Source organism: Engraulis encrasicolus, chromosome 10 (assembly GCF_034702125.1).
Source record: "Engraulis encrasicolus isolate BLACKSEA-1 chromosome 10, IST_EnEncr_1.0, whole genome shotgun sequence".
Classification (NCBI taxonomy): Eukaryota; Metazoa; Chordata; class Actinopteri; order Clupeiformes; family Engraulidae; genus Engraulis; species Engraulis encrasicolus.
Genome location: NC_085866.1, coordinates 17,845,265 through 17,862,799, shown reverse-complemented (window position 1 = coordinate 17,862,799; position 17,535 = coordinate 17,845,265). Strand labels below are relative to the sequence as shown.

Sequence of the window (17,535 nt, the reverse complement as noted above, 5' to 3'; positions counted from 1 at the left end):
CACCCACCCAGGCCGCGGCACACAGCAGGGGCCAAGGACAATAAATGGAGGAAGGGGGCTAGCTCAAGTCCCCAAGACCCTATCCTTATACCCCCAGAGCTACACTCCGTCTCTGCATGCTCTGCCTCACACTGGCTAAGAGGAAACGAGCCGTGAAGAGCTGGGAAATTACCCTGTAGGGACACACCACGGCATCACGACCACAACACTCAACACAACAGGCTCTGCTATTCCTGCTGCAACGAGCAGAACAACAACTTCTGGCTAAAAATGAAATAAATTACCATATGTTCAACAATCTTTTCAGATTGATGACCAATTTGTAAACTAACTCAGGGATCTTGGTTAAATTAACCCACAGTCGTCATTTGGTTGGTTCAATTATTCAATCATGTTAACTGTTCAGCCATGTTGATTTTGACACCGTTAAGCTTAACAAATGCAACTTAGAAATTAGGCAGCATGACCGAAGAGGAGGCGTGCAAGTGTGATGCCAGGCCTTGGCCATGGCTCAAAAGGCTAAGGCACTGTACCAGAGATTATTGAAGTATATAGAGATATGCCAATGTAATAGGTTGCTATGCGCACCTAACATGACCAGGTTCCAGTCTGCCTAAAGGGGCGTGTCATAATGCTCCTAGCATTAAATAGAAAAGTCCTTAGGTCTGCCTAGGTCTGTCCCCCCCCCCTTGCAATAATAGAACCCGGAAAAAATGGGCCAATGGAACCTCCCTCTCTCTACTCTCTCTGACTGTACTGTCATGCCAGGGACCAGGGTTCAATTCCGGCCCGAGGTCATTTCCCAACCCTCCCCTGTCTCTCTCTCTCCCACTTACTTACTGTCAACACCTCACACTGTCCTATCCATTAAAGGCATAAAGGCCCCCCCCCTACAATTTATAACAAAAAAACAGACGGTGACCAGAAAATTAGACAAGTCTAATTGCCTAGTGAGTTATTTCCAGCAAGAAATGCAACAGATGGGCAAAAAATGTAAATTAGAAATATTTCGGGTGTACAAGAAGAGAGAGGCTATTTGCCCTCTGTGACTACAGCAGTAAGAAGGCTCACGGGGGTAGGGGATTAGAAATTAAGCTTACAGTAAATGCCTTCTATTATGGATCATAAGTAGCCTATTCTTTATTTGGAAGGATAAGAAATGCTCCAAAACAAGGGTAAACAAAAAAAACAAGCAAGTTGGTAAACAATTAGCACAACGCTTACTTCTGATAACATTTAGCATGCGGCAAATTTTAAACCATGTCGACAGTTTCCAAACAATGAGGACATGATCATCAGTATTCATGCAAATTTGCATTTAAGTGAAATTGGGAGAAGAAGACTTAGGTACATCACTTGAGCTTGGCCTTGCAGAAGGTCAAGGCAAAGGCCAAAGAGCTGGAGGCTGATGAGACAGGCAGTGACAGAGCAAGAGAGATGACTGCCGCAACAAGGAGTCAAGGTGGTTAGTGCCGCACACCTTGTCTCAAGTTAGGCATTACTGTCCAGACTTCCTCTCAAAGACCTGCAGCCTTTTACGGCTTTATTCAAGGGAGGCTGCGGTAGAAGGTGGATAATGATAAACATGTTTCACAACTGATCAACCTTTCCTATGCCAAATGTCTTTTCTCCTCCTTCCACCAATACTTTTTCAGCCAAAATTACCTGAACCCACATCCACATGACAAAGGAGTATTGCACTTCCAACACTGACAGTGAGACCGAAGCCTGGCACACAGCCATGTCCAGCTTGTCTATTTAACTGAGGTAATGAGCTGAAGGCTTGGGCTTTTGTGGATAAGCATGCTTTCCAGAAGGGCTGGGGTGACGAATGAAACTAATTGTTCCAAGTTAGCTATTGCTCTGACCCACTGCCACACATTCCCTTTGTTACGAGACAATGCAGAGTTATACTAACAATAAAGGTCCCACAACGGGGTACATGCAGCTCACACTCACAGCACACTTACTTACTGAATTAGTCAATTAGATTGATTACATTTGTTAATTTAATGATGCCGCCCTTAAAATAACAGATAGGTGCAAACACTAAGTTAACTGACACAATGTCAGTCACAATGTCAAAATCAAAATGTCTCAGTTACACACAAAAACACACACCTGCCAAAATCATAACCACCTACCAATGAAGCAAGTAATATAAACTTACAATATCTTTTTGCACCCTACCATGCATAAAATATATTATATACAGTGCATCACAGAGTACACACCTCACATTCACAGAGTATTTCTGTAAGTAGCGGCATATATTTTCACTTTGACACAAATGTCAATTGTCTTGGGCGTCATCAGACCACAGGACAAGGTTCCAGCAATTCATACCCCTAGTCTGTCCATATCTGATGAGACCAAAATTAACACATTTTAGATGTATGGCAGTAACCAATTGAGTATTACAAACACAAGTGTCAAGCACGGTAGTGGGACTGACATGGTTTGGGGCTGTATGAATGCCATCAACATTGAGAAGATAAAGTTCACCAAAAGAAACATGCACTGTGACTATTGAAGCAGATCATGACCCTCTCTTTTCATTTTACATAAGGGTGTACTCACTTTTGTTGCCAGAGGACAAGGCATTAAGCTTAATTACTGTAATTAAAATATCTTCAGTGAAAAATAAATTGAAACGTTTATATTTTGAAATTTCTTTAGTATTGTCCCATGAAAATATTTACTACTTGCACATCTACATACATGTGTAAGTAATGTGTAATATGTAATGACTTTTGTGATACACTGTACACATCTGATGGCCCAGACTGAAGAAGTCCTACTACTGAACATCTTAATACAGGTATCCTATAAAACAGGTCCATCAACACTCTGCAAAGATCTGACAGCAAAGAAGGGTGTCGGTAAGATAGTTGCAGGGGTTCAAGTTTGTGAAGGGTGTTCATCAAAATTCTGGACATCTCACCTCATGGCCAAATAAACTAACAAGAACAGACAAGTTCAGTGTAAAAACGAACTACTACTACATTTTGGAAAATGTTTTACTTTGCATTGGAATTAAAATTAAACATTGTTTCTCTTTAATCCTAGTACTTATTTATGGACATGCGTCAAATGGTCTGCATTGGTATTGAAGCCACTCCACAGAGTATGTGTGCCAAACGACTTGCTCCAATGACATTTTACGCATCAATGTAGGCAGTAAGGGAAGGCAGCACAGACAATAAGGGCTGTGGTTGATCATCTCTGGTATGAGTGAACAAGCTAGCTCGCTACAATAGGTGAGGAACATTCCCTTGCTGTACACTTTTGACACACAGTGCCTGCAGTTGGAGCAAGCAAAAAGCAGGTTATATGATGTCTATCTATATAAGATAATTATCAAGTCAAGTAGGTTTTATTGTCAATTTCTTTACATGCACTGGTCATACAAAGAATTTGAAATTACATTTCTTGCTTTCCCATACAGACATAGACTAATTAAGGTAAGGACATAGACAGTATAGACATAGACAGTACTTATACATGGACTTAAGACAGTATGGACATAGACAGTGCTCATACAGACATTTAAAGTGCAAGACTGGACAACAGAAGACTTGTAGAGGACATACATTAAGAGGTATTTGTTGTGTTTTTGTGCTTTTCCTAAAAAAAGTCCTTTATAGCGTTCTGATATGGTAATAGTAGCATTTTGAAGAAAATAAATATAAAAAGGTCTGTCAAGTACACCAGCAGCAGTGTGTGTGTGTGTGTGTGTGTGTGTGTGTGTGTGTGTGTGTGTGTGTGTGTGTGTATGTGTTTAGTGCAGGTAGAAGGTGCGGTGTGCGTCTTGTGTGTGTGTTCGTGTGTCTGTGTGTGTGTGTGTGTGTGTGTGTGTGTGTGTGTGTGTGTGTGTGTGTGTGTGTGTGTGTGTGTGTCAGTGTGTGTATGTTGGGTTTAGTGCAGAAAGTGCAGTGTGCTTGTGTGTGTGTGTGTGTGTGTGTGTGTGTGTGTGTGTGTGTGTGTGTGTGTGTGTGTGTGTGTGTGTGTGTGTGTGTGTGTGTGTGCATGTTTTGAGTTAGTGCATAAGAATCTACAATGAGTTATCTCACAAACTCAAGTGTCATGCAGAGTGATTATGAGTATATGTACTGTGTTTGACTGTACATCCACAGCACACAGAGGCTCAAACCTACAGTTCAACCAAACCAGTCTCTTGTCAGTAACCAAATAAACACTCCACCACTGACTTCATACCACTTGGACAGTGCCTGCAGAGTTTGTACAAGCAAAATGAAAGTTGATATTTGTGAAAATAAAGGATGGCAATGTGGGTGTGATGTGATGTAAGCTTATGACTGCACATGAATGAAAAGGAATAGAAGTTTAAAACTGGGGCCAATAATTGGTCTTTTGAGTTTGTAAAAAATACCAAGTTAAAAATTGGCCAGGTACAATTATGTACACTTGTGGCAGGAGCATTGAAGTAAGGGGTGTTAAGTGGAACTGAGTCACCACATATCTGCGGTGGGGAGGTCTACTGGAGACGATTCCATAGGGCTCAACATTTGGAGCTACCGTACATAGTACAGCAATTGTCTCGCGGCACACAGTGGCTCAAGCATGCAGCTTGACCAGTGACTCCACAGTAACCTGAGGGTGCAGCTCTGGTCTCTAGCAGTGTGATAGTGACTTATTTTGCACATATCACACAGACCTTGACACAGATCCAGAAATCAAAAACAACAGTGACACAACGATGGTGGCAGTGTTCGTCTAGTCAACGCAGAACTAGAAAACATCACAGCCACAGAGCCAAACACATAACCGCACTATGAGAGTGAATGAAGTTTACTTAATTCTGAGGTATGACATTCTATTATATTTTGTAATGAAATCTGAAGAATGAATCAAAGAGTGAACTTGTGATTTAATTTAAGACAATGTTACTGCGGTAGGCCTACTGCTTGCTTGCTTGCTTTTTTACGCTATTGTTATTGTAAGCTTGCTTTCTACAGGTTAGTGATTCTGAGTACGTAGAGTTTGAGATTGTGGTAACAGAGGTCAATTATATATGCCATCCAGTCAACAGTCAACACAGACCATAAATCAAAGACAACCCAGTCGCCCAACTTCAAAATACAACAAACTAGAATTTTAATCTTAGTAATAATAAGTTATTGGCTTATTTTAGAACATTGTCTCCACAAAATTAATAGGCCCACCCAGTAGCCTAACTTGTGTTGCTCTTGCAATAGCTGATTAACCAGCAAGACATGTAGGCTTATGTGCATCAGGCTATTTTTTTAATAGCCCCTCTTGCCTCTTCCCCAGCGCACTACGAAACTATACTAACAAAAACCTCACCTGGAATTTGTAACAACCGAATGCGTAGCCTACCGGGATGGTCAGACAGAAGAATATCAAGTCAGGATTCAGAAATGATCTGAATGATTGGCCTGATTTGGCTAATTTGTGAAATCTTTCCTCCTTGCAAATCTCGTAAATGGGGGATCGTAACGTTTCTGCGGTTAGGGCAAGCATGAACCAGCTGTCAAGTTTAGCTGGGGGGGGGGAAAGCACCGGGATGGATACATTCAACCCAAATTCCGTCAGATCAAACTGTAACCCAAAGCTAGCCTGCCCAAATCTCAGCCTTGGCAACAGGTGATACACACAAAAGTCAAGACGTTCACCTGACTTCTTTCGGCTAGCAAAAGTGTAGGCTAAATAGCAGTCATAAGAAGCATAAAAAAAGTCAAAAACACACCTGATTTTACAATTTGTATCTGGACTTCAAATAGGCTATTATTTATTAGCCTTCCTAATGAAGTTGCTGTCAAGTTCAACTTGGCCTACAAAAACGTCCATTAAACTTACCACGTCCTGATGTTGATGACGACAAACAGCTCACTACTAGACACAACTGTCTGGACTGGGCAGGACTATATGTCTGTCTCTAATAACAATACTCTCTGACCGACTAGAACTGTCAGTGTCCCCCCCCCACTGCACTGCTTGCTCCTTCAAAATGAAATACTAAAGACAACGCAACAAGAATGTTGAGGAGGCCACATGGTGATAGCCTAGAATCAGCTCGTGTGGTAGGCTAGGCTATAAAGGGTGTGAACTGAATGACAAGAAACAGAAGTCTATTATTTAATATTTTGTAGGCTATAATACTTAAAACAATAATAACAATAATAATAATAATAATAATAATAATAATAATAATAATAATAATAGGCCTAATAATATTAAAATGTGAACCTTGAAAAGTGTTTCATCCTTCCACCCAAGATAAACACATCAGCTCACTGCAATCTGCCTATCATTGTCATGTGTCAGTTGACACTGAGCTGGATCATTTCAAGAAAGGGAAAACCATGCAACATTCCCAGCCGGGGGGTAGTTTGACAGTAAGGCTACCATAACCACTGTCTGATAACAATTTCAGCAACTATTTCCCTATATCGGAAGGCATAACCTACGCATGGCATGTCCCGCATAGCATGCACGGGTTACAAAAGACAATTGCGGCAGGTACTTCCTCCAAAAGATGAATAGTCATGATGTGACAGAAGGGTTAAAATCACCGCAGTAATATTATTTTTCATGTACATGAACACACATCGGAAATATGCTTCACTCATCTCAAACAAATTTAATGACACCGGAATGCGAAATGCATTTGGTAAATTATTGGCCAGTGGCATAGCCAGGGAAGTCATTCCCCACAGCCGGGGAAATATCTTGAAGCATAGGCTTACAGTCCATACATCCCTCGCATGTAAGGAACGAAATAAAAGCTGAGACATGAATACAAAACACCTACCTTTATTTCGGCAGTACTATTTCAAATGTGCGTGTTTAAACCCCTTCTTGATGTCGTCTTCTTACCCCCGTCTTACGCGCTTTAATATTTTAACAATATCGAGCTAGTGGGAAGAGACAGGACCCTCGCTGTGACTCGCGCTGGCAACCAGCCCCGAAGACGGAGGTGGGGCAGTAGCGGTTGACGTCACGCCTCGTGCTAAACACGGCAAAGTGCTACAAAAATGGGGAGTCCATTCCTGTGACTGACAGGTCCGGAGAATAAACAATCACTACAGTTCATTCCTTCTTCTGTTCATCTCTGTCTCTCTCCGAATGCAGCATTTTCACCATTTCCTTGCTCTACTATGCTAATGTTTTCTTTCTCATATCATACATGGCCAAAACCACAAGGTCATAAACAAGAAAATCAATTGGATAGGCTACATCCATGCGCCCTCTGTTTTTTGGGGGGTTTATTTATTTATTTATTTATTATCAGAAACAGCAGCAGCAGCAACATCAACAGAAAAAAAACAATGGGCCTAAATATGAATAAAGAGCCCAGTTCATCATAAATGTGATTGTAATATATGTTTAGAAGATGTCGTACAAAAAAAGGGAGAAACTTTAATTAATATCTGCTCTATCAAGGCCCACATGCGGTAGCCTATTCAAAATAGGAAGCCTATGTTAGGCCTACCAAATGGTTCTGGGTGCAAGTAGCCTACACATAGGTCAACAAATTCCTTGCAGTAACGTACACCTATAAATGTAATTAGTGATTAATAAAAATGTAAAATATAAACGTTTTGATTTAGTCTGCATAGGTCTAATCATTTAAAACTCTCATAACCAAGTTCCCCTATGGCCTATGGGGGCTTCCAATTCCAGTTCCAACACCTTCTTGATATTCATTTAGCACTAATAATCAGTAAAAAATTATATATATATATATTCACCTTCAACAACATGTCAAAATCAGTTATATGTTTATATTGCATGTGTATGTCTGTCTTCATCCACAGTCAACAGATGCATTTGTCAGATAGTCAGTCAGCAACATCATGGGAAAACTGCCATCTAGAGGCCATGGAGTGCACTGTATGGAAACACTTTCAACTACTGCAGAGACATCATTGAGGACCATGCCAACAATACTAATCTTACATTATATGATAATAATCAGGCTATAATTAGTGTAACTGTAGTTTTTGTGCTTTAATAACTTCCTGTTGTGTAAATGACCTGTTGGATAGGCCTATTTGAAAGTCTTGTCAAAATTGTACACCAATTTAAACGCAAAACACATTTTTAGTTGGCATAACAATAATATATCATGGAAACATATTATTTTACTAAAACCAAATGTTTTGTACTATCTAAAATCAGTGTGACCTCATATGTTATGGTATACTACGTAAATTGCAACATACAACATCACCTTGTTGAGAAAATTGAGAAGATGGGAAATGACCCTAAGGGATAATGAACCATCCCTCCACCTTTTATCCAGCCCGCCACATCCCCCCACCTCCCAAAAATATGCACACACACGCACACTCACACATACGCACACTCTCTCTCACACACACACACACACACACACACACACACACACACACACACACACACACACACACACACACACACACACACACACACACACACACACACACACACACACACACACACACACACACACACACAAAACCACACACACACACACTTTGCCTTCATCACCACCACCAACCCCCCACCCTATGGCTACCTCCCTACCCAGACTCCACTCCCTGAGTGCACACTGGGAGAAGCCCCCGCCCCTCATCTGCGGCGAGCAGGAAGGATGCTTGCTAATTTCCACCATTATTGAATTGTTCTGGACACACATGTCCTGCAGGGCCGTCTGGCCACTCCGCCCCCACAACTCCACACCCCAACCGACCGCTTTCCACTAATTCAAATATTCAAAATTACAGCAAGCTACGACTCTACACCCGAGATCATCCTGGAACAGGCACCCGCTGAACCCTTTGTTTTAATGTGTTGGTCATTGTCTGAGGCTTCCTGTCTAGTCTCTAGCAAAACCAACAATCGTTTCCCCCAGTGACGACTACCACAGCTAACTCCATATTCATTGGCGATCAAGCAAGAAATATGCACAGGTCTATTCGACTTGCCAAGAAAATAACCAGGAATTGAATTGTCATAGGCCTAATTAAAAGATTTTTTTCCTATACATTTGTCACCAGCTTTACTAATGCAGAAATTTTCAATTTTGTCCCTCTTTGTCCCCCATTTCTATTTATTCCAGCTGTCAGTTGAGGAATGACAGAATCTCCCCGTCAGGGCACGCTGGCATTCTTCCGTAAATTGGCACTCCACTAGTTCTCTCACACCTCAGCTAATTAGCCTGCTGCTTAGAGGTTCAGTTAATTGGAATGAAGCAAGACCATATTCCCTTCATAGTAATCATAACCCTCACAGACGGCACACACGCAGTCCTCCACCTACACATCTCTCTCTCTCTCTCTCTCTCTCTCTCTCTCTCTCTCTCTCTCTCTCTCTCTCTCTCTCTCTCTCTCTCTCTCTCTCTCCTCTCTCTCTCTCTCTCCTCTCTCTCTCTCTCTCCCCTCTCTCTCTCTTCTCTCTCTCTCTCTCTCTCTCTCTCCTCTCTCTCCTCTCTCTCTCTCTCTCTCTCTCTCTCTCTCTCTCTCTCTCTCTCTCTCTCTCATACACAGCTGTATTTGCATTACCCAGCGATCAGAAACCGTTTCTGACCCCACCAAGGGTGGTCAAGATGGTTATTGCACCATTTTGACAAAGTGTTGCCTGTAGGACGTAAATAGCCACGTAGAAGAGTGTGAGGCCTGCAGTGCTTGCAGTCGATCATTAACGGAACTCCAACCGCATGTCCGCTAAACACATGAGCATAACACTTTCACTTGAAAATACCTTAGAAAAAAATCATCACTGCATGAAAGTAAATTATTCAATGGATAATTATCTACCTTAACCCCTTGCTGAATTCACATACTGTATATGTAGGGAAATAAATAGCTGAGGGTGATTATTGTGTACAATCCCAGGAAAAGGTGCAGGACAAAGGCTGACTGAAAGATTGGAGTGAAGACCACACACTTAATATCCTTTTTTCTTCTATGTTTTATTCCATGGCAGGGAATGAAACATCAAAGGCAAAAAAGGATTTTAAGTGTGCAAACTCCTCACTCCAAACTAGGGAAAGAAATATGCATGCTCCTCCTCAACAACAACAAAAAGTTGAGAGCTGCTTTGGGTGTGCTCTGATGCACCAAACTAGCCACGATGCTGAAACACGTTGGTTTGTTTATTTGAAAGATGGTGCAATAAACCTTTTCAGTGCGACTAAGCCAGAGAGTCATTTTTTCTAACAGTGGTTGTTTTTTTTCTGTAGACTGCACAAGCCAGGAATACATCCACTTTTTCAATTATATGATAACTGTGATTGTGCTGTTACACAGGGCTAAAAGATCCATCCGCATTCATTGTAAATGTGTTTCACTACACTAAGACTCAGCCAGTTGCCGCAGTGGATGCACACAACCATCACAGCTAAAACATTTGCTCTTGTTTTACTGAGACGCCATTTGAATAAAAGTCTCTGTGAAATGATGGGATGTGAATGTTAAAGCTGGCACTGACTTTACCTGCTCATTGTTATTCATGAAGTGAAGCTTCATCTGTTTCAGGTAGGTGGTGGTCAGAGGCATGTTGTAGTCAATGAGGCCGGGCGTCAAAGACAGAGGTCGGTCATTTTCTGTGGAAATAAGACAAAATGCATAAATCCCTTCTGTCCGTATTCATACCATTGCTGTGTAGGATTAAAGAACACACACACACTTACTTTACTTTTTATAGTAATGCTACACATGTTACATACAGTATGGTAATGCGACAATGAGACAACCCTCACCCAGTCCATCATCTTTTCACCCTCCACCACTCCATTATGGGCACAGTATCCCATGTAATACATCATGTTTAAGGGACAGTACCTACATACATGGCCAAGATGTACATGGTCAAGACAAAGTCGTACTCTACAAGTCCCTCTACTTGGCGGCCAAATCATACGGTTGGAATCGCAATGAAAACCAGCTTGTAAAGACGTACATGGACAAGATATGTAGCTGATTCTAAGAGTGTGAAAAGAAGCGGTATGTCTGGCACAAAGCTCAGCAGCTGCTTCTATACTTTAAAGACACAGAAAAAATGCCACTCTCTGAGTCAAACTGCGTTATCCAGTGACTGAGAAAAAACACTGATTTGTATGGCATGTTGCAAACCAAACACACCTATGATTAAATAACTTCAGGCCATACCTTTTTAGACCATATGCCAGGCACAATGTTTGTTTTTCCACATGTTGAAAAGAAATGCTGTTGTTTTTTTGTTGAATTCTATTTTATCAGAGTTCTTTTGACCAAAGCCAATGCTTGATAGGCCCACGGCAACCCAAGTCTATAAGTTGGGAATGATCATAAATAGTATAGCACATACAAGAACTGTTACTGTCACTCTCACAGACATAGACACAGACACAGGCACATGCGCACACGCATACCAAGTGTTTCACATTTAATCAGGCATCAAGGGTGGTGGGTGATATTTAGGGTGTAGAATAGCATCAGGTTATACATTTTAACAGAATTCAGATTGAGAAAGTGGAAACATTCCAGGAATGCATATAAATTAATGATACAGAATGTCATGAGCAGGCAAAAGGGTTAATATTAGAGGACTAGAAATGTTTGCCTCAGTTCATTTAAAGGCAAATGTCATTCATTTTCATTTTCTGTATACACCGTTTGTTTGGAGACCTGTTTGAGAGTTTGCAGCCATTCTGGTGAAGGCAGATACGCTGATGAGAGACCCTCTGCTGTGGACAAACCATGTCAATTAAAAATAGCCCCAGAGTACAGTAATTAATTGCGTTTAATAATTCAGCCCTGAACTTCCGTGTGTGGGAGGCTCAGACAGGGAGGTGGGAGGGTGCGGCAGGCAGGATTGGGCGTCGCGCTGACGGGAAGAGAGGAGGTCTGACGGTGTTGGGTGGCGGAGGAGGGTGCCACCCAGCCCACCCCCACACACACACACACACACACACACACACACACACACACACACACACACACACACACACACACACACACACACACATCATCCCCCACCCAACCCCCAACCTGCCTTACACCCCATGGGGCGAGAAGCCAATTAGCTGCTCTCCTTATGAGCAACATCCAGGGCCAGCTGACACACCACTGACAGCTTGGGCATTGGAAGCTGCCACTCAGGTTGGCAAAAGATGTAGTCATAATAATCAACTTTTCTGAGCATTACTCCTTGCATGCAATCTGAAGACTCTGCAGGCATTTTGACTACAGATGCAGGAAAAGCCCCCGTATCATTCCGAATGCCATTCCCTTGATACAACCTTGTTCTCCCAAACCACCTTATTCCCAAACCCCCGCCATCCCCTTTTCCTGTTCTCTCTAGGGTATTACCCCCACTACCCTTTTTAGCACCCACCGTTACCTTCTGTAATTTTCAGTTTCCCCATTTCTCACTCATGATAGAAATTAGCTCATTTGCTAGCCATTTTCTTTGTTTAAAAGCCCCTAATTGGGCTAATTGCAGTGTGTTGGGGACAATGTCGGGTACTGCAACGGCTACTGTTTAATGAGACAGTGGGAGGGGGTTGGGGACGGGGTGGTGGTGGTTGTGGAGGTGGAGGTGGAGGTAGAGATGGTAGCGGTAGTGATTATGGGGGGTGCACGTTGGCTTTGGCTTGGCAGAAGTAGTGGGGGATGGTAGTGGAAGCTGCCACACAACACATCCTGGGGAGCATAATGGAAAAAAGGGTCTTCTCGCTTTTTTGTAGGCCTTGATCTCAATTTCAAAACAAAATGTCTTCATGGAATCCTAGTAGGCCTACCTAGTGCACTGCTGGTTCTGCATGGTCCTGCTGGACAGTGTCCGAAAAGGAGCTGTATGAGGTAAAGTGTGTGTGTGTGTGTGTGTGTGTGTGTGTGTGTGTGTGTGTGTGTGTGTGTGTGTGTGTGTGTGTGTGTGTGTGTGTGTGTGTGTGTGTGTGTGTGTGTGTGTGTGTGTGTGAGATTTTTGTGAGGAGGGGAGAGAGAGAGTGTGTGGAGGGGAAAGTGTGTGTGTGTGTGTGTGTGTGTGTGTGTGTGTGTGTGTGTGTGTGTGTGTGTGTGTGTGTGTGTGTGTGTGTGTGTGTGTGTGTGTGTGTGTGGTGTGTGTGTGTGTGTGTGTGAGATTTTTGTGAGGAGGGGAGAGAGAGAGTGTGTGGAGGGGAAAGTGTGTGTGTGTGTGTGTGTGTGTGTGTGTGTGTGTGTGTGTGTGTGTGTGTGTGTGTGTGTGTGTGTGTGTGTGTGTGGAGGGAAAGTGTGTGTGTGTGTGTGTGTGTGTGTGTGTGTGTGTGTGTGTGTGTGTGTGTGTGTGTGTGTGTGTGTGTGTGTGGAGGGGAGAGAGTGTGTGGAGGGGAGAGAGAGTGTGGAGGGGAGAGTGTGTGTGTGTGGAGGGGAGAGAGAGTGTGTTGAGGGGAGTGTGTGTGTGTGTGTGTGTGTGTGTGTGTGTGTGTGTGTGTGTGTGTGTGTGTGTGTGTGTGTGTGTGTGTGTGTGTGTGTGTGTGTGTGTGTGTGTGTGTGTGTGTGTGTGTGTGTGTGTGTGTGTGTGTGTGTGTGTGGAGGGGAGAGTGTGTGTGTGTGTGTGTGTGTGCGCGTGTGTGTGTGTGTGTGTGGAGGGTAGAGAGTGTGTGTTCTGCTGCACCTTTGAAGTCAGTGCTGCTGGGGTTAATGTGCATCCGCTTCTGACACTCGCCACAGCTCATCAGGAATCGGGTCACCGCCTCACGCGGTAAGAAGGCATACGTCTCTGCAATCTGAGGAGAGGGAGAGCAAGGAGGGATGGAATGTGGAGATGAGGGGAGAGAGAGAGAAAAAGAAGAGATAATGAAGAACTGTCTTTACAGCAAATCAATAATATACAGTCACACATTTTGGGACATTGGCACAAGTCTCATATTTTTTGGCTCTAGTCACCAAACAAACCAGATGTGCTACAACTGTGGTTAACCAGCTTTCATTTGAGGATATTTACCTTGTACCAGAATGGCAGGAGGAGAAGAGGATAAATAAGGAAAGGAACTGCTTATGACCCAAAATAACACCTCATCGGTGTTGGTAGTGTCATGGCATGGCAGGAAATTGAACTATTCCGATATTTATTGACAAACGTATCTGACTGCTGACAAAAAGAGTAGGATGGATTCTAAATTGTTTCCAGCAATATCATCTGATCATATTCGTCCATATACTTCAGAACTCATTGTGCATCCTTTTACAACAACCCAAATTATAGTGGGAAAACAAACTAAGAGGATTCTTTAAAGGGACACTGTGCAGGAAATAGTCAAAAAAGGTACTGCAACTATGCTGCTCATTGAAACTGGGCTGCCTATTGCCAAATTTGATATTTACATGAAAGTGTACTAAGTAATAAACTAATATTTTCTAGTATGGTCCAAGTAGAGTCATTTTTGCAGTTAAAAATGGCTATTTTTGGAAATTCAAAATGGGGGACCATGGAGAAGATCCCCCTTTTCATGTAGGAAAAGTGCAATTTTTCCAGATATAATGAATACTTAGAATTTGATGCTGGTGGTAAGTATTCATGAAAAGGGTAACATTAGTGAATGTGCAGCATGCATTCTGGAAATAAGCAACTAAAAATCTCACACAGTGTCCCTTGAATGTTATGAAATGGACATGTCAACCAAACAACCTGAATCAGATCGGGCATGCATTTCTCTTGCTTAAGACTGAAAGGAAAATTACACAAAAACAAGCAGGAGCAGAATATTGTTCAGTAGGGGTCAGACAGAGACTTACAAGGAATGACGCGCAGTGTGAGGCACATACAGAAGCTGATATGGACATACGTAAATAGACAACTCTCAAAGAAAAGGTGCAAGTCTGCCAAGCGCAATCTTGTTTGTTCTATTTGAAATCCATTGTGGTGAAATATAAAGCCACAAAGATGACGTCCCAATTTTTATGCCTGAAAGATTTCCCAATCCAAAAAAAGACAACAATTTAATGGACTTAATAACACAGAGTGAGACTGTTTGGATTCTAAGCAATGACCTAATTGAACACAACACATATTTTTATTTTATAATCACCAAAGGTTGATCAGAGTTAAAAATGGAAAAAAAAAATCAGTCATGGCAGAAAGAAAAGCGCTCTACAGATGTTCTTGGTGAAACTAAGAAAAAAATCAGGAAGCGTGCTCAATACCTTCTTATACATGACAGTATGTGATTAACTTTGTCGGTGAATAAACTTGAATTTGAAAAATAAATGAATAGAGAAGCACTAATCAGATTTCTTTTGACTTTCAATTCGCCTCAGACATTTCAGGCTTACACCCTTCCTCTGTGTGAAATGGTGAATGGCATATTATTTTTATTAATTTACTTTTCAGAGCTGGTGAAACTACAATATAGTCTTCCAAATGGAAACCGCTGACCTTACACCCAGTATGACTATGGGTTACATGGATACCTTACATATGTGTTTCCCACATACTGCAAGCATGTTCTCTTTCTCTCTCTCTCTCTCTCTCTCTCTCTCTCGCACAAACACACATACACACTCACACACACGGACACATGGACACACACATGGACACACACATGGACACACACGCACACACACACACGCACACACGCACACGCACACGCACACGCACACACACACACAGAGGAGTACATATGGAATTCTGCCTCATAGGCGATCTACAGTGATGACATGACAGATAGTTGAAGTGATGTCGTGATGGAGGCTGGGGATGTCAGCTAGAAGTGATGGAGAGGGACAAAGTGAAAGGGAGTGATGGAGGTGCTGGATGAGGACCAAGAGAAGCCTAACAAATGTCAAGTCCAGCCTTTGGTGACAGGTCATTTGAAGTTGCTGTCAGTTTTTAGCATGTCGAACAGACATACATTATATAACCTGAAATACAAAGCAACCATCTCCAGAGAGTGGAAAACACAGGCACAGGTGCATACACGTATACACACAACTCAAACCTCTCTTTTCTTAGTCACACAGTCACAATACACACACCACTCTTCTTGTACACACACACACACACACACACACACACACACACACACACACACACACACACACACACACACACACACACACACACACACACACACACACACACACACACACACACACACACACACACACACACACACACACACACACACACACACACACACACACACACAATCATTACAGACTTCAGCACACTAACTGTAATCCACTTCATTTTAGAGTAAATCACAAAAAATGAAATACTATGCAGGCTGAAAAAAGGCAGACCTTACACTGGGAGGTGTGTGAGGCCACCCGCAGAATTCCAATTTTGCTGCATTATAAGTGGAGCCCAGATCAAATGGTTAATCAGGCTCGGTGGCCAATATGCGCCACAGGCCTCCCCCTGGCATAGCCTGAGGACATGTGGCTTCTCTGTGGCACATGTATGTGAGCTGAAATCAAGTAACTGTCTCACATACATACAGAGAGCGAGAGAGAGCAAGAGTGCGAGAGAGAGAGAGAGAGAGAGAGAGAGAGAGAGAGAGAGAGAGAGAGAGAGAGAGAGAGAGAGAGAGAGAGAGAGAGAGAGAGAGAGAGAGAGAGAGAGAGAGCGCTAGCGCAAACACACCTGCAGTAGGCCTATTAGCCCTCCCATTCTCTTTTTCCTCCTCAGCTCCCCTGCCACTCATACCTCCATACTGAGACTCCCATTCCTCTTTTGTCTCCATCCTACTGACACTGCCATCGCAAGCACCACTTCCACCTTCCCTTCACATCCTTCCTTCTGTTTCCCCCATCTCCTCTCTCTATTCCTATGTCTCTTCTCTCAGACCGCGTCTCCATCTCCTCCATCTCTTCAGTGCTCTATTCCAAGGCCAAGAGATTGTCTTTTTTTGTCTTATTACAATGCTGCTCACACAGCATGGCAAGTCCAGAAAGGTGCGAGTGTGTGCAGGGTGAGGGGTGAGCCCCAAGGCCCAGTGAAAGAGGAGCACCGTGGGGAGAGATGCGGCTACTGCAGGCCCCCCAGATGCTGAGTAGCTCCAGAACTAAAACCACAGTAGCAGTGGAGGAATTACACTAGCGGGTTCAGAAACAACTGATGAGCACTAGCAGAGAGAGTGTGTATGTGCGTGAGTGTGTGTGTGTGTGTGTGTGTGTGTGTGTGTGTGTGTATGTGTGTGCGTGCGTGCGTGCGTGCGTGCGTGCGTGTGCGTGCATGCAATTGCCTGTAATAAGGTACTTATTCAATCACACCCAGCCCCACTTACCTAGAAAATATTAATATAGCCCTAATCAAGAACAAAGAGTTTTACCCTCATTGCAAGAGGCATGGGGAATTACAAAAAGTCCTGCAATACAACAGACTCGTCAACAGAGGGCAGTGCAATCAATATGACCGAAGCACCAGTCAAGGGGGGGCTTTCTTAGCATCCCTTCAGTCTCCACTCAGTGGAATTCACTTTCCTTTTTTGCTCTGTTCATTTCATGCACAAAAACGTTTTCCAAAGCATTAGCCGTGGCAAGGCCAAGAGAGTAATACAGAGTATATGTAAGGATGCTATTGTGGACACCCAGCATCTCCCTG

The 17,535-nt window shown here is 42.9% G+C and overlaps 1 protein-coding gene across 2 annotated transcripts in view; it reads right to left on the bottom strand.

Moving 5' to 3' along the window:
* nol4lb (nucleolar protein 4-like b) overlaps positions 1-17,535 on the bottom strand; it is a 113,619-nt gene that overhangs the window by 71,883 nt on the left and 24,201 nt on the right. For both annotated transcript variants that reach the window (XM_063208253.1, XM_063208254.1), the window contains 2 exons: positions 13,606-13,717; positions 10,464-10,573 (listed from right to left, as the gene is read on the bottom strand). In XM_063208253.1, the coding sequence (XP_063064323.1) occupies positions 10,464-10,573; positions 13,606-13,717 (222 nt within the window). The remainder of the gene's footprint in view (positions 1-10,463; positions 10,574-13,605; positions 13,718-17,535) is intronic.